The sequence below is a fragment of the Acanthochromis polyacanthus genome, chromosome 18 (assembly GCF_021347895.1).
Source record: "Acanthochromis polyacanthus isolate Apoly-LR-REF ecotype Palm Island chromosome 18, KAUST_Apoly_ChrSc, whole genome shotgun sequence".
NCBI lineage: Eukaryota > Metazoa > Chordata > Actinopteri > Pomacentridae > Acanthochromis > Acanthochromis polyacanthus.
The window spans coordinates 9,430,933-9,446,786 of record NC_067130.1 but is presented as its reverse complement, the minus strand read 5'-3'; the positions used below and the strand labels follow the sequence as shown (position 1 = coordinate 9,446,786).

The following is a 15,854-nucleotide window of genomic DNA, read 5'->3' as shown; positions in this document are numbered from 1 at the left end:
AGTTATATAGAAGTTGGTAAAAGGTAATTAGCTGGGCTTCAAAATGTCACTGCAAAAACAGTGTGGCAGACTTCATCCATAGTCCACCGTGTTACTTTTCACCAGTAATAGATTAAGATTTTGAGGAGAAACTTCAAAATGCCTCAGCCCAAACAGGCTTCTTTGCAAACCATGCAAGGAATTCACAGTGTGATAAAATAGGAACTTTACAGTTGCTAGTTGCTCTGTTTAGTGGTTGAATGTTAAGAATAGGTGGACCGTCTGGGCAGGAAACCCTATAACCAAGACAACTACATTTGGAATTGGTGTCAACCCACAACATAACCATTGTAACAATTTACAAAAACATACTGTTTTCAAAATGGAGCTCCATTGTGTATGGCAGCTCAGTATTTAGCGAAATTCATCATTTGTTCTGTCCTCGAAAGTGTGTTCAGTTGAAGCTGAAAGCACAGGGCTTTATTTAAATGTCTTTTGTTTTTGTCCAGATAAGCATAAATGAGACCTTGTAGAGTGAAAAGGTTTGGAGGCACAAACACTGTAGTTTTGTACCAGAGAGCTGTCCACAGAGTCTCTGGGTGTTTGCTGGGGCACAGCAGACTGGCAATGGCAACTACATCCAGAATATACAATTTAAATTCACCTGACATAGAGACCTCAGGTGCTTTCATAGATCCAAAAAAAGGCTTCAATCAAAGAGGACAATGATCTGTGAAATTATCTGCTGTGGATTTTCCGTCATATGATCATAACGGTTGATTGTACATTTTGTGACCACAGATTTCAGTAAAAAGAGTCCAATTCATTCTGTACATACAATATATATGTATATATGTGTCCAGACAGTAAGTCCTGGGATATATCACTCAACTCAGTTTGTCTACTGTATAAGACTTCAAACCTGCCTACAACTCATCCTTGTCATCATGCTCACCCTCAGCACCCTCAGGTGGAGGTCCACCTGCACGACCGTAAAGCTTGCTGATGATGGGTTGGACCACCTCCTCCAGCTCCTTCTTCTTGGCCTGGAAGTCTTCCAGCTCAGCATCTTGGTGCGACTCCATCCACTCGATCTTCTCCTCCACTGCCTTCTCAATGGCCTCCTTGTCATCATCGGACAGTTTGCCACCAAGCTTCTCCTTGTCGTCGATCTGGTTCTTCAGGGAGTAAGCGTAGCTCTCCAACTCGTTGCGGGCATCGATCCTCTCCTTCAGCTTCTTGTCTTCATCGGCAAAGCGCTCAGCGTCGTTCACCATGCGCTCAATATCCTCAGGTGTTAGGCGGTTCTGGTCATTTGTGATTGTGATCTTGTTCTTGTTGCCGGTGCCCTTGTCCTCAGCAGTGACACGCAGAATACCGTTGACATCAATCTCAAAGGTGACTTCAATCTGCGGCACACCACGAGGGGCAGGGGGGATGCCAGTCAGGTCAAAGGTGCCCAGCAGGTGGTTGTCTTTCGTCAAAGGACGCTCACCTAAAGAGAGTCAATAATTAGGCTTGTGTAACATTTCATTTCCCTCTCTGTATACACAGGAATAATGCAAATGATAAAATCTTGTTTGGAAAGTTCACACCAACTCTTACCTTCATAGACCTTAATGGTGACAGTAGGCTGGTTATCAGAGACTGTAGAGAAGATCTGGGATTTCTTGGTGGGCACCACAGTGTTCCTGGGGATCAGTTTGGTCATTACTCCTCCAGCGGTCTCAATACCAAGAGTCAGGGGGCACACATCCAGAAGTACTTTACCACCATCTGCAAGAGGAGAAAAGTATATGATAAACAAGATAAAATTTGCCATCTAAATCAACTGTAAAAATTATTAAGAGGAGTATGAGAACTTACCAGTATCCTCTCCAGAAAAGCACTCCAGCCTGCACAGCAGCTCCATATGCCACAGCCTCATCAGGGTTGATGCCTCTGGAAGGCTCTTTGCCATTGAAGAACTCCTTTACCAGCTGCTGGATTTTGGGGATACGGGTGGAGCCTCCGACCAGGACAATCTCGTCAATGTCAGACTTCTTCAGGTTGGCGTCTTCCAGCACCTTCTGCACAGGCTTCATGGTGGAACGGAACAGGTCCTAAATAAGGTTTTAAAAAAAATAAAGTTAAAAACATTGTAAAACATTGAGTTTTATTTTTTGAAAAACAGTTACTGTTGTGATTGTTTATTATTGTACCATAATTAAACTGCTAATTTACCATGTTCAGCTCTTCAAACTTGGCACGGGTCAGGGTCTCAGAGAAGTCTTCTCCCTCAAAGAAGGATTCGATCTCGATGCGGGCCTGGTGCTGGGCAGACAGAGCCCTCTTTGCCTTCTCAACTTCACGACGCAGCTTCTGCACAGCACGGTTGTCTTTGCGCACATCTTTGCCAGTCTTCTTCTTGTACAGCTTGATGAAGTGCTCCATGACGCGCTGGTCAAAGTCCTCACCTCCCAGATGAGTGTCACCGTTGGTGGCCAACACTTCAAACACACCGTTGTCAATGGTCAGGATGGAGACGTCAAAGGTGCCACCGCCCAGATCGAACACCAGAATGTTCTTCTCGCCGTCCTTCTTATCCAGGCCGTAAGCAATGGCAGCAGCAGTTCTGAAAAAGAAAATTATCATGACATGTCATTATAGACAGATGCAAGGACACATCTTCATACTTTCAAATTTAAAAATGATTAAATCATTCTTTGTACACTTACGGCTCATTGATGATTCTCATGACATTCAGACCAGCGATGGTTCCAGCATCCTTAGTGGCCTGACGCTGGGCATCATTGAAGTAGGCAGGGACAGTGACCACAGCGTGTGTGACCTGCAAAAGAAAGAAAATTAAATGAAATTCTCTGCTCATATTTTAATATTACTACATTGTTTGATGTACACCCCCTGTCAAAAGTTGTGAGACACTTTCTTATTCAAATAAATTAGAACCTGTCTCAAAACTTTTGACAGGGGGTGTATATTCTTTGACATTTTTGTACCTTCTTGCCCAAATAAGCTTCAGCTGTCTCCTTCATCTTGGTCAGCACCATGGCAGAGATCTCCTCTGGAGCAAATGTCTTCATCTGGCCACCACCAATGTCAACTTGAATATGGGGCTTGCTCTTCTTCTCAGTGACCTTAAGAAGAGCATGGCTTATTATTAGTACACAAAGTCTGTCACTCAAAAATTGTCTGAAGATCTTACAATTATAACTATAACTGTAAACTACAGAGAGCAGAGGATCACCTTGAAGGGCAGGTACTTGATGTCCTGCTGCACAGAGGAGTCGCCCCAAGTGCGACCAATCAGTCTCTTGGCATCAAAGACAGTGTTCTCGGGGTTAGAGGTCAGCTGATTCTTGGCAGCATCACCAATCAGACGCTCACCCTCACTGGTGAAGGCCACATATGAGGGGGTGATGCGGTTACCCTGGTCATTGGCGATGATCTCCACACGGCCATTCTTGAACACTCCAACACTACAGGAAAACATTTGAAAATGCGTAAAATACAGCCTCATTTTGAAGTGGCATTATTGCATTGTCTTCTGGAACAATCAAGCCTGAAGACACATTATTTCTTACCAGGAGTAGGTGGTGCCCAGGTCAATTCCAATCACAGTGCCCACATTCTCCTTCTTGTCGTAGTCATCGGCAAACACGGTGCCGATCACCAGAACCAGAATAACCCACAACAGCTTCATCTTTGCTTCTTTCTATTTGAGTCGATGAAAAAAATTATCTGCAGAGAAGAAATACCATGTAAAAATTGTGATTTTGCATTCATGACATGGGCTCTCCCCTCAAATTCAAGTAGCCAGCAGCTAATGAGAACGCAAATTGTTATTTCCTGAGCTGAGACGCATGATCGCTTGAATGAACAACGCAAACGAGGTCTTTACCAATAAATTCTTGTAAGATTGTCAGAGTGTGAATTACAAGATCCCAAATGTGAGTTTTTTTTCCAATCTGTTGCAACATAAAAAAAAATATATGCATCACTCACAATCAACGTTCAGATCTGACAATGCATAAAAAATAATACAACAGAATCAATGCTGTTAATTGTTGACATATCTCAGACTATAATAGTAAAAAATTAAATCTGCATTGTTCTTATTATGTGAAATGTACTTTTTGGTCTTTCTTCATTAAAAACAACAATGCTACTATGTAAATAAACTGACATTTAAAGGTTTAACATCCTGAAAATCAATGAAAATTGGTAGTTATAATCACTACTAATATATGAGATGGTCTATAGAGATTTACTCAGTGATAATGGACAACAATATTGATATATACTAATTTTATGGCAGACATTTTTATCTTTAAGGACCTCTGAGTAACTGTTTAAACTTGACATCTCAGGGAAACTAATTTTAAAAAGGTTGATGCTAGGTACGGACCCGTTAAGGTCACTGAAGAGCTGGCGCCGGTTAACTACTATTTGCTGCACATTACAGGCAGTTTATATGAATGACTTTGACGGCGAACATTGTATAATTTAACCAAAAATACACCGTCTCCTCTCACACTTTAGACATTGCAGTTTTTACGCTTTTAGACGCCGTGTCTAAATTGTTTGAAGTCCAGTTCCTATTAAGTAGTTTACCGCGTTCAGTGGTGAAAGCGGCTGACGAACTCCATTGCAAATGTTCCCATTTAATTTCGGACGCTAATTTACAAGATAAAGTTAAGGATGTCGAATATGAAACAAACACTCGTGAATGGTGAGGAGCAGTTCTTTAATTCGGCATGAATTAAAAAAACCCACAAACTCGATTTACTGTGATATTGTGAGATCTGTTTGTGGTTATGTAACTTAGCCATTCAACAGAGTCCGCTAACATTAAAGTGACTGACGTGCAGTGTCTGTGTTGACAGACGTAGAAAATACGTCAGGGTTTTGTTTAGGTTGTTAAAATGTAATAGTCTGTCGCTACTTTTGAAGGTAAAAAATACTTGTAGTTTGCTGGCTGTTAGTTCCGCCATTTGTTTTGTTTGCTGTTTGTGCTTTATTAGAACAGGGTCACGTGAATAAAAAGTTTTGCTATTTTTAATAGTAGTGCTGATTTCAACCCCCAAATCGCTGTCCGTGAAAAAGTCAGATAATGGTATTTATAAGACATTATGCATGATAGAAAAGAGAACAGCAGATGACTGACATGACAGGCTCGGCACGCAGATTCACCTCGAATCACGGAAGCGCCTTCATCACTCGGATTACAAAGCCGGCTCATTAATATTTATATACGTCGGATTACCAGCCAATCACAAAGCGCGTTCATCAGCCGGCTCATTAATATTCATGTCCGTCTAATTAATATTTATGACAAGGGAAAGTGCCGTATCCGAAGGCCACAGGCTACGGGTACGGGTCCGTATCTGTAGACACTACCTTTTAAAAAATAATTAATAATCGATGAAAATTAAAAAAAAAAAAAAGATTAAATAAATAAAATTAATAAAAATATTTGATTTAAAATGCTACAATAAAGTTAAACTTTCGGTATCTACAAGATCTAAATAACATTTAGCCTTGTAGAAAATATAAAACATTTAGATAATGCATTATCATATTCATACCAAATTGTGTACTTACCCCAGTGGAAGTGCTGTCAATCAATTAACTTGTACCAGCCTCTTGTAGCAAGTTGGTCTCTTCTTTCACCTGAGTTGAACTCTTGCCGCTATGAAATGATTTGATTGATGATTTGATGAAATGATTTGTAGTGAACCGCGCTCCTTTTATTTATGAGTCGACTCGTGTTTCCTGTTGGAGAGGTCCTTTATTGGCTGAGCGGCTGCTTGTTGGATTGCGCTGATTGGCCCATCCAGCATGCTGGCCACCACTTATTGGCTGTGAAGTCACAATGCTGCCTGTGATGTAGAAAGTATGAACACGTCTGGTGCAATAACAAGCAACCACCGTTTGACTTATTTTAAAGTACTGCGGTCACGCCAGGTTTAAATTGAGTACTGCACTTCTGTTTACAATATAACTCAGTGTATTGGATTGACACTTATTTATTATTATTTATTATTACAGAATTTCCCTCTGGGGATTAATAAAGTCAGTCCAAGTCTATTTGTTGTTGTTTTCACGATTGTGTGCATATGTGTTCATATCATGCGTAGGAATGGTGACTCATTGTAACGAATAACAAGTGTCCAAAAGCCTGTATCTGACAGAAGGTTACATCAGATAAACTGGACTGTGGAAGTGTTGTTTGCTCTTTAACTGATCACACATTGATGGCTACATTATCTATCTATCTATCTATCTATCTATCTATCTATCTATCTATCTATCTATCTATCGTGTAAACTTAAGCCAATCACGTATGACTAGGTGTAATGTGTCACTTGTTTGTCTTTATTAAAATGTTCACCAATTTTATTACAGGAAACATACGGAATATCAGTAAAACTATACTTTTTGTTTAAGTTTTCTACAAGCAGAACAGGTCCACTCTCTACTGATTTGACATATGAAAAGTTTTTTTCCTTATTTGACCTGTTTCTAGACACTAAGTTGAAAGAGTCTCTAAAGTCTTTGTTTTATGAAAAAGTACACAGACAGAATACAGAACATGAAATAGTCTATGGTTTTCCCAGTGGGGCTATGTCATGGCAGATTTGTTTTACTAACCAAAGATAAGCCAATTTATGGTTAAAATTTTGATGACGTGTACTGTGTGATGGCCGTTTTTGTACCAGCCATCACTGTTCGTCAGATATCTTTCAGGGTGGTTTAAAATTTAACGTAGTTAGGTGCGGTTAGCATATTAAGCTAGTCTCAACCTTTCACTGCAATAAAATATGTATCTTACCTTTTCATTTGAAGTGGGACATAAATTTAATTTCAAGGAAACTGAAGACACACGTATGAGTGTCCAGACCGAAACAAGCTTCTCTGCAACCAAGGACCTCACATTTATATTTTATTTTTGATAATATAGCAACTTTAAGCTAGTTGCTACTCTCAGTGGTTAAATGGTAAAACCATAGACATAATAAAGAGTAGACGCGCATCGACCGCTACTGCCTACTGGGGCTGACGAGACGTGGGGCCGCCATCTTGGTCCGGTAATAGAATATTCTGATATTAAGCTCGACTGTAGACAGGTATTTTGCAAACACTGTAAACACACACACACACTAATATATGTTAGAGAAGCAGATAATGGCAATAAAGTCAATTATTTTAATAATTTGAAGAGACAATATATGATTACACTATATATACATATATAAACAAAATACTGACTAATGAACGCATATTTCTATATAAAACAATAGACAGGAGTTATATATCAGAGAAAATGAATATATATAAATCATAGATGGAGTATCAACATCATTCACATATATACAGGCTATAATCGATAAAAGTTATATATCAGAGAAAATCATACTACATATATAATACCTGTCTACAGTCGAGCTTAATATCAGAATATTCTATTACCTATTATTATTATTATCTATTATTCCCGCTATGAATATTAAAATACGCCGAACCATTTGTCCTGTATCATAGCTACATGTATGACGTTTGCAGCAAAAAATAAATAAAAAATAAAAACGCGTGAAAATCTGTTTAGTATTCAGAGTTAGGATGGATTAAATGTGCTGTCAAACAGCGCTGAGTGGAGCGGGTGACCGGACCAAGATGGCGGCCGTATTTCTCGCTGCGCAGCACCCCGAGCGGCGTCTACTCTGCTGTCTATATATCTATGGGTAAAACGGTTGGACGGCTTGTGGACTTGCGCTCCAGAAAGCACCGTAACCATGGCAATTACGTTTCGAACGCCACAACGTAACCAACGTAACTCTTTACGTAGTTTTCAACGTAGTATTCCACTCGTGCGAGCCTGGTGCTAGCAGCTTAGTGTTTACGCTACCGAGTTCGTTTTACAATTTAGTTCAGCCCTATTCGCCGTTGCACACATGAAAACAAGCCTGTGTCGTGTTGAGAGGTGAGAAAACGGGTCTAAAGAAAACGGACTTAAGTTAAATACACGGATAAGTTTCAGGGACCCGGAAGAACAGGTCAGTGTAGATGAAGCATTTCCTTCACTCAAAATGTGGACTGATGATGTTCATTGTGTTCACAACTCAGTGGTATTGTTTCTAATCTAAGCTACATTTCACTGCATTTTACAAGCCACCATTTACTGGAAGTGGCACTGTAAATATACCTCCCTGTTGCTTCGTTTGTGACTACGTTTCACTTAAAAGTTTCTGTGCGTATCGTTAGCTTCCTCAGATACACGTTAAGATCATAGTTAAATCATATCGGGCAGTAAGATCCTCGTCAAATTTTGACCCTGGCTGCTACGGATCGCTGAGTTCCTTTTTGCACAACAATTTTACCATTTGGTACAATAAAGAAACCTTGAACCTTGAACTGTATTATCTATTTGACGTTCATCTGATCACCACCTAAAGTGTAATATAATCAGTGACAAAGGCAAACGTAAGAACACAACAATACCACGTTAATTTATTCATATATCTCTTACAGCCATGGAGTTTCTCCCAGTACTTGACCCTCTAGAAAAACCCAAGGAAGGATTATGGTAAGTAAATAGGAATAAGATCACTCCACTTGTGATGTTAAAAATAAAAACGTGTCTCTTCTGAAGCTGTTTTGTTGTCAACAGGTATTCTTTAATACCCAGTGGAGATGCTCCAGGTGTTAGTGTGGGTCACACCTGCACATTTGTTCCATCTGAAGAAGGAGGAAAAGGAAGAATCCTTATTATTGGGGGAGCCAATCCCAGTGGCAGTTTCTCACATTCACACATTATAAATCTAGGTAAATATACGTACATATACAGTTAGTCTTTTATAGTATTACATAGTGCTTATAAACAACATCAGGCGAATTACATCTTAATTCTGATTGATTTTGTGGAAACCATCAGGCTTTAGGATATAAAAAGTCACACTAACAACAGATGTGACCTAACCCGGGTCTTTTTAATATATATTTGTTATGAAATCACAATCACTGCTAGCAATGGTTTATTTTACAGAAACTCTAGAGAAACAAGGATGTGGAAAAATTTTAATGTTTTGGTGCTAAGCTTTTTAATTCTAATACATTTTATGATCAGTATAGACCATCTTCATTAACTAGGAGGCGGCCAGGGGCAAACATTGATATTGGCATTGTTTGTTAAGTCAGTTGTCGCAGCTCCATATTGGCAAAACATTCATTATTTGCTATGTATTTGGTAGTGTGTTGCCTTCAGACTGATAGCATAGGGCTTTATTTGCATGTTCTTTCACCTTTTGCCAGATAATCATGAATGGGACATGGCAGAATGGGAAGGTTTGGAGGCGCGATATGAACACTGTAGCTTTGTACCAGAGAGCTGCCCACAGAGTCTGTGGGTGTTTGGAGGAGCACAGCAGACTGGCAATCGCAGTTGCATCCAGAATATACAACTATCAGGTAAATGCCGATCAAATTTATCTTGGTGTTATCGTCATCTATAGTAGTCACTTTCACAAATACACAAGGCTTCAGTCAAAGAGGACAGGTCAGTCTTTGAAATCCTGTTCCGTGGTTTTTGGTGGCAGTGAAAACGAGCATATTCTGTTCCATCACATAGCCATAAAGATTAGGTGAACGATTCTTTACCTTTGTGTGTGTGCAGACAGTGAGCCTCGCTGGAAAAATGTAGTTACAAAAGGGAAACTCCCCAGTCCCAGGACATACCACACCAACTCAGCCTGCCTAGAAGACAAACTGTATGTCTTTTCTGGTGGTGAAGCAGGAGCTGCACCTGTCTCAGACCCCAAGCTACATGTCTTCGATACAGGTTTGTCTCAAATTAACCTGCTGCTCAATATAATTGTGATATGCTTTGCAATGAAATTAGCCTTTATTCCAGCTTGACTCCTGATGATCAGAGGTCACAATGTTTCAAACATCACATTGCACCAAAATGAAGATATTTAGTCCCACAACTTAGATTATCCTCAAGGCAAGATAACGTTTTGATGAATAAGCCAAGAAATGTAAAAAAAAAAAAAAAGAAAAAAAGGCAGAATTAATTTGTGTTAATTGATTTAAGCTGACCATCACTTTGGATGTTTCAGGAGATCGTGGAATAAATCTCAGTGTGGTTGTATTACATATAAAAAGACACATGGTAAGTGCAGACATCTTTCATTAAAGGTGTTGATCCTGTAAAAACAGGTGTTTTTCAGTTTTTTTTGGCTGAATTGACTTCTTAGGACTGATTGTACAGAGATCTGATTTAAAACAATTACTGAAAACAACTATGAACAGATCCATAGATGTTGAAAAAATGTTATTAATGTGAGCTTTATTGTCTGGTGCAGCATGATAACGTATTATGCCCAGAGATTAAGTTCTTTGTAACAGATTGGTTCTGTGATAGTTGGTCACTTTTCACTGCATCAGATCCTTTTGGATGTAGTAGACATACTTTATAGTTGTCCTAAAATAAAGCATATTCCATTGATGGTGTTCAGTTATTGTTCATTATAAGTGTCATCAAATTCCAAAACAATGTGTATTTTTATATGACAACAATTATTAACGCTGCATAATAATAATTTTTATGGAAATGTGTTCTAGTGTCTTCCACTTGGTCCCAGCCAGAAACACAAGGCAGGCAACCTCCAGCCAGACACGGCCACATTATCGTAGCAGTGGGTTTAAAGATCTACATTCATGGAGGCATGGCTGCAGATAAATTCCACAGTGATATGTACTCTTTTGACTCAAGTAAGTGAGTTTATGTGTTTTTTATTTTCAAATTTAGTAAATTTACAAGGCAGGAAGACAACTTAACCTTCTTTGTTTACAGTTTTCACTTTAGTTTGTATGATGTGGAGGTCAGGATTACTACTCAGAATGTATATTTAAAAGAATTTCTAGATCGTGACAAGTTATTTTGATCATAAAGTAAAATACTTTGTGGTTCAGTTCCAGATACCTGGGACTGTTTTGTACCTTTTGTAGAAAAACGAGGCATAATATTGTTGAAATTTCAGGTTGTTCATAATGTTTTGTCAAAAGATAGTTCATTCAATGTGAACCTTTTCAGAATGTACTTTTTTGCACTCAAACAAAGGAAAAATGTTATAGTTTTGGTTATTACGTTATGATTTTACTGGTCTGAGCCAGGTTATGTCAAATTGGGCTGTATGTGGCCCTGAACTAAAATGGTTTTGACACCCCTCATTTAGAGCATGGTGCTGGGATGCTTTAAGAGTTTTAGCTAAACATAATTGAACTGTTCTGTTTAAAGGGAGCACGAAGTGGGATAAAGTGCAGGCCAAAGGAGATATCCCACCAGGAGTAGCAGCCCACTCAGCTGTGGTGCTGGGCAAAAACATCTACGTATTTGGAGGGATGACTGCAGATGGAGCCTCCAACTCCATGTACAGATTTAACACTGGTATGCTGCCTTCAGTAACTATTAGACTAAATATTGGTTTAAGTCATTGTTTGTTTCTACTCACTGTACAGAAATGAAAAAATAAACACCTTGAAAATTTAAGTATGAATGTTATATTTCTACTTACAGACAAAAGTAGATGGATCCTAGTGAAATTTGAAGGAGATATGCCACCTAATCGACTTGACCACTCCATGTGTGTGTTGCCATGGAAGAAGTGTGGTGTGGGGAATGGGGATGAAGAGCAGGCCAGCACCTCAGTAGCCTCTCAGACAATAAATCTGGCCTTCGTATTTGGTGGGATGGACACTCAGGGTGTCATATTTAATGACTGTGTTGTGACTGTTGTAACATGAAGAGCCTTGATATTGTAATAAAGCATTGTTGAGTTCCACAGAGTAAGTGATTTTTTAGATATTGTGCTACACGTACTGACAGAAAAAGGTAAATTCCTCTCATTTGAGCAAGTGGTGAATGTGTGTGGGATAAAATGAAAACATTTGGCAGTAATACTGAAATTTGTTATCTGAACTTGAAAGTTAATGCAACAGGAGTCGGACAAGTAGCAGTTTGTATCAAACATTTATTTCAATTTCTTTCCAGAAGTACAGTGACCAGATTCAATAAATAACTTTTAGCGCTGTCTGTGAACATGAAGAGCCCTTGATCTCACAGACACTCTACTCAATGTATCCACAAATACCTGCCCTCCCAACCATCCGCCCAACTGAGTCCCTCCCCATTACAGAACCCCATCAGGACTGCCTGAGAACAGCAGCAACAAGCCTCATATCCGGGCTGACGAATATCTCCGCCTTCCAGCGAAGAGAACACCTCTTACACACTGAAACCTATTTTCAAGTCTTTCAGAAGATTCAGTATGGTTGCTTGTTATCGTCACCCCTTCCCTGCCATTCCTCTCACTATTTGAGTCCCATCAGTTCAATATGTACAGATGCCACCACTAGAAGGGCAAGGGGCGACAGAAGACTTCAAACCTGCCTACAACTCATCCTTGTCATCATGCTCACCCTCAGCACCCTCAGGTGGAGGTCCACCTGCACTACCGTAAAGCTTGCTGATGATGGGTTGGACCACCTCCTCCAGCTCCTTCTTCTTGGCCTGGAAGTCTTCCAGCTCAGCATCTTGGTGCGACTCCATCCACTCGATCTTCTCCTCCACTGCCTTCTCAATGGCCTCCTTGTCATCATCGGACAGTTTGCCACCAAGCTTCTCCTTGTCGCCGATCTGGTTCTTCAGGGAGTAGGCGTAGCTCTCCAACTCGTTGCGGGCATCGATCCTCTCCTTCAGCTTCTTGTCTTCATCGGCAAAGCGCTCAGCGTCGTTCACCATGCGCTCAATATCCTCAGGTGTTAGGCGGTTCTGGTCATTTGTGATTGTGATCTTGTTCTTGTTGCCGGTGCCCTTGTCCTCAGCAGTGACACGCAGAATACCGTTGACATCAATCTCAAAGGTGACTTCAATCTGCGGCACACCACGAGGGGCAGGGGGGATGCCAGTCAGGTCAAAGGTGCCCAGCAGGTGGTTGTCTTTCGTCAAAGGACGCTCACCTAAAGAGAGTCAATAATTAGGCTTGTGTAACATTTCATTTCCCTCTCTGTATACACAGGAATAATGCAAATGATAAAATCTTGTTTGGAAAGTTCACACCAACTCTTACCTTCATAGACCTTAATGGTGACAGTAGGCTGGTTATCAGAGGCTGTAGAGAAGATCTGGGATTTCTTGGTGGGCACCACAGTGTTCCTGGGGATCAGTTTGGTCATTACTCCTCCAACGGTCTCAATACCAAGAGTCAGGGGGCACACATCCAGAAGAACCACATCACCTGCAAGAGCAAAAAAGTTTTTAAGAAACAAGATAAAACTGGACAGCTAAGTTAACTGTAAAAAACACTGAGTATGATAACTTACCAGTATCCTCCTCTCCAGAAAGCACTCCAGCCTGCACAGCAGCTCCATATGCCACAGCCTCATCAGGGTTGATGCCTCTGGAAGGCTCTTTGCCATTGAAGAACTCCTTCACCAGCTGCTGGATTTTGGGGATACGGGTGGAGCCTCCGACCAGGACAATCTCGTCAATGTCAGACTTCTTCAGGTCGGCGTCTTCCAGCACCTTCTGCACAGGCTTCATGGTGGAACGGAACAGGTCCTAAATAAGGTTTTAAAAAAAATAAAGTTAAAACATTGTAAAACATTGAGTTTTATTTTTTGAAAAACAGTTACTGTTGTGATTGTTTATTATTGTACCATAATTAAACTGCTAACTTACCATGTTCAGCTCTTCAAACTTGGCACGGGTCAGGGTCTCAGAGAAGTCCTCTCCCTCAAAGAAGGATTCGATCTCGATGCGGGCCTGGTGCTGGGCAGACAGAGCCCTTTTTGCCTTCTCAACCTCACGACGTAGCTTCTGCACAGCACGGTTGTCTTTGCGCACATCTTTGCCAGTCTTCTTCTTGTACAGCTTGATGAAGTGCTCCATGACGCGCTGGTCAAAGTCCTCACCTCCCAGATGAGTGTCACCGTTGGTGGCCACCACTTCAAACACACCGTTGTCAATGGTCAGGATGGAGACGTCAAAGGTGCCACCGCCCAGATCGAACACCAGAATGTTCTTCTCGCCGTCCTTCTTGTCCAGGCCATAAGCAATGGCAGCAGCAGTTCTGAAGAAGAAAATTATCATGACATGTCATTATAGACAGATGCAAGGACACATCTTCATACTTTCAATTTAAAAATGATTAAATCATTCTTTGTATACTTACGGCTCATTGATGATTCTCATGACATTCAGACCAGCGATGGTTCCAGCATCCTTAGTGGCCTGACGCTGGGCATCATTGAAGTAGGCAGGGACAGTGACCACAGCGTGTGTGACCTGCAAAAGAGAGAAAATTAAATGAAATTCTCTGCTCATATTTTAGTATTATTACATTCTCTGTGTATGTATGTATATGATGTATATTCTTTGACATTTTTGTACCTTCTTGCCCAAATAAGCTTCTGCTGTCTCCTTCATCTTGGTCAGCACCATGGCAGAGATCTCCTCTGGAGCAAATGTCTTCATCTGGCCACCACCAATGTCAACTTGAATATGGGGCTTGCTCTTCTTCTCAGTGACCTTAAGAAGAACAAGGCTTATTATTAGTATACAAAGTCTGTCACTCAAAAATTGTCTAAAGATCTTACAATTATAACTGTTACTGTAAACTACAGAGAGCAGAGGATCACCTTGAAGGGCAGGTACTTGATGTCCTGCTGCACAGAGGAGTCGCCCCAAGTGCGACCAATCAGTCTCTTGGCATCAAAGACAGTGTTCTCGGGGTTAGAGGTCAGCTGATTCTTGGCAGCATCACCAATCAGACGCTCACCCTCACTGGTGAAGGCCACATATGAGGGGGTGATGCGGTTACCCTGGTCATTGGCGATGATCTCCACACGGCCATTCTTGAACACTCCAACACTACAGGAAAACATTTGAGAATACTTAAAAACACAGCCTTATTTTGAAGTGGCATTTAATTATAAAGTGGCATCTTTACACAGTCTCCTAAAACAATCAAACCTGATTGTTCGCGGGTTATTTCTTACCAGGAGTAGGTTGTGCCCAGGTCGATCCCAACCACAGTCCCCACATTCTCCTTCTTGTCGTCGTCATCGGCAAACACGGTGCCGGTTACTAACAGAACAACCCACAACAGCTTCATCTTTGCTGCTTTGTACTCAAATCTATGAGAAAAATACCTGCGGGAAAAAAAAAAACTATGTTTAAAAAACGTTGCCTTGCGTTCATGACGTTTTCTTTTCCTCGCAAGTTCATGTAGCTAGCAGCTAATGCTTGATGTCATTTACACCCATGACAGACGGAAGTGAGGCCTTTAACGATAAATCCTCGTAAAAATGTCACATTTTTGATTACTGGGGGGAATGGATGAACCGACTGTAATGAATATGATTTTTTTCTTACATCCGGCGGTAGCTAGTTAACCACGTTAGCATGCGTTGCAGACATGCGAGGAAACACACCATGCCATAATGAGCAGTCAAAAAAGAATATCATGTTTGCATGTTATATTAAAACAACACCGACTATCCACTTCATTCAAATAGCTATAGCAACGTTAAACTTCGGTTAGCTAAAACGTTAGTTTACCTAGCTTCGGTATAAAACGTTTTAAAATAATGTCTGACGTTGTGGAAAATGCTAAACATTACGATGCTGCATTACCATATTCATAACAACTTTCATACATACCTTAATGAAGATACTGTCAATGAAAAAACGGCCTTGGCGGTGCTTCAACTGGTATTAGCCTCTCGCTGCAACTTGTGTCTCCTCTTTTGTCTATTCTGAACTCTAGCTTCTGTGAAATGATGTTGAATGAACTGTGCTCTGTCCATATATA

General features: G+C 40.6%; 3 protein-coding genes across 5 annotated transcripts; 1 reads left to right on the top strand and 2 right to left on the bottom strand.

Annotated features, from left to right (window-relative positions):
* Positions 1–890: 890 nt before the first annotated feature.
* Positions 891–3,553, bottom strand: LOC110947607 (endoplasmic reticulum chaperone BiP). Its single transcript, XM_051938942.1, is given in 10 exon segments — positions 891–1,474; positions 1,585–1,755; positions 1,846–1,861; positions 1,863–2,081; positions 2,203–2,593; positions 2,697–2,809; positions 2,979–3,116; positions 3,227–3,436; positions 3,438–3,458; positions 3,542–3,553. Coding segments are annotated over 10 exon segments (1,860 nt in total). The 3' UTR covers positions 891–905.
* A 4,099-nt stretch (positions 3,554–7,652) lies between these two features.
* On the top strand, positions 7,653–11,822 carry rabepk (Rab9 effector protein with kelch motifs). 3 transcript variants are annotated; one of them, XM_022197954.2, is made up of 8 exons: positions 7,653–7,963; positions 8,512–8,566; positions 8,651–8,805; positions 9,292–9,447; positions 9,653–9,817; positions 10,603–10,752; positions 11,279–11,428; positions 11,558–11,822. In XM_022197954.2, exons 2-8 carry the CDS (start codon positions 8,514–8,516, stop codon positions 11,782–11,784), a joined length of 1,056 nt encoding a protein of 351 aa, XP_022053646.1. In that variant the 5' UTR covers positions 7,653–7,963; positions 8,512–8,513; the 3' UTR covers positions 11,785–11,822. The 3 variants fall into 3 exon arrangements, with proteins under 3 accessions (XP_022053646.1, XP_022053645.1, XP_022053647.1); XM_022197953.2 differs by having other exon boundaries at positions 7,653–8,036; XM_022197955.2 differs by lacking the exon at positions 7,653–7,963 and adding an exon at positions 8,087–8,108.
* A 169-nt stretch (positions 11,823–11,991) lies between these two features.
* Positions 11,992–15,854, bottom strand: LOC110953791 (endoplasmic reticulum chaperone BiP). Its single transcript, XM_051938352.1, has 9 exons — positions 15,704–15,854; positions 15,040–15,192; positions 14,680–14,911; positions 14,432–14,569; positions 14,214–14,326; positions 13,721–14,111; positions 13,363–13,600; positions 13,110–13,277; positions 11,992–12,999 (listed from the first exon to the last, which is right to left on the bottom strand). Exons 2-9 carry the CDS (start codon positions 15,153–15,155, stop codon positions 12,431–12,433), a joined length of 1,965 nt encoding a protein of 654 aa, XP_051794312.1. The 5' UTR covers positions 15,156–15,192; positions 15,704–15,854; the 3' UTR covers positions 11,992–12,430.